Source organism: Meleagris gallopavo, unplaced genomic scaffold, assembly GCF_000146605.3.
Source record: "Meleagris gallopavo isolate NT-WF06-2002-E0010 breed Aviagen turkey brand Nicholas breeding stock unplaced genomic scaffold, Turkey_5.1 ChrUn_random_7180001858356, whole genome shotgun sequence".
In the NCBI taxonomy this organism is placed as follows: Eukaryota; Metazoa; Chordata; class Aves; order Galliformes; family Phasianidae; genus Meleagris; species Meleagris gallopavo.
In genome coordinates this window covers 17600-18988 of record NW_011124345.1, presented here as the reverse complement: position 1 = coordinate 18988, position 1389 = coordinate 17600, and the positions used below count along the sequence as shown (strand labels likewise).

The following is a 1389-nucleotide window of genomic DNA, read 5'->3' as shown; positions in this document are numbered from 1 at the left end:
AGAAAAAAGAAAATATTCAAAAAAAGTGTTCAGCTAAGGATTATAAACTAAAGAAAAGCTGATTTGGTGTAAAACAACCTTACCTGACCACAGGCAATGTAGATGGCTGTAACAATGTTTGCAGCATGCGCATTGTAGCCACCTATGCTACCAGCCATAGCAGAACCCACCAGATTTTTGTTTATATTCACTTCAACGATATCTTCCGTAGTAGTCTTCAGTACCTAAAGAAAGTGATACACCACTCCTTAAGCTGGAGTAGAAATACTCTATTTCATATTAGTAAGTTTTCTCCCCTAACCCCTTGTCTGCTTCCAAATGGAATTTGACTCTACCACAGATATCTGTTTTGTTCAAAACAAAAACAAGCCCTTTCAAATGAGGAGCATATTATTAAGTAATAATGGAGAAGTCAGTTTAGACTTGCATACTTCTCTAAGCAAAGTTCATCAGCTACCTTCTCTTGTTCTCAGTTCTCATTGCAACAAGCCGATTTAGGAGCAATATTCCATTAATTTACCCTAACATTATAGCAACTTTTCTTTGAAGTTGTTCCTGTTAGTAAACCCACTCCATGTTGCTCTGCATAAGAAATATAGAGCTCAACTGAAGAGTTTAAACAAAAAAACACTGATACATTGGAAAAATCAACACAGTATGCAGTAATAATGGATACCATATTAGTTTGAAAGATCCAGATAAAACATTTGCAAGAATTCAATATTAAAATGATCAAAGAAGACAAAATTATACTATGAGCAAATTTAGACTATATCCAGGAATAAAGGAATAGCAACTGATGACAGATATGCACAATGTGTATAATACTGATGAAAATACAAAGCAAAATGAAAAGATAAAAGTAGAGCACACAGACTTGTGGTCCAACTCTTTTTTTTTGACAATTTAATTTGATGATGGGAACAAAGAGGCAGTTTTTCACGAGAAGTGCAGCTGCAGTGGGGAATTCCACTGGTGTATCTGTGCTAGAAGTTTTATGTAAATTCACAAGAGGGACTGAAAAAGTTACTGAGCAAAATCAAAATGGAAAACAAAAGCGCCCCACACCATACATAATTCAGAAAATCGTTAATAAGTTGGCAAAAGACTATTTTGAGTAAGGCACAATAAGCTGCTCCCTGGATACTGATATTAGTCCGTGCTGAAAGCAGGGTAATAGGGAATGGATTTGGTTTCACACAGAGTCAATCTTCTGATCTAGAATCACAGAATCACTTAGGTTAGAAAAGACCTTAAAGATCACCAAGTCCAACTATGACCTAACCATACTACCCTAACTCTAACAAGTCACCGCTAAATCATGTCCCTGAGCACCACATCCAAACAGTTTTTAAACACACCCAGGGATGGTGACTCAACCACCTCCCT

At 36.4% G+C, this 1389-nt stretch overlaps 1 protein-coding gene across 1 annotated transcript in view; it reads right to left on the bottom strand.

Annotated features, from left to right (window-relative positions):
• Positions 1-1389, bottom strand: part of HMGCR (3-hydroxy-3-methylglutaryl-CoA reductase) — an 18548-nt gene that overhangs the window by 2020 nt on the left and 15139 nt on the right. Inside the window, exon 16 of the mRNA XM_010726834.3 lies at positions 84-224. Within this exon, the coding sequence (XP_010725136.1) occupies positions 84-224 (141 nt within the window). The remainder of the gene's footprint in view (positions 1-83; positions 225-1389) is intronic.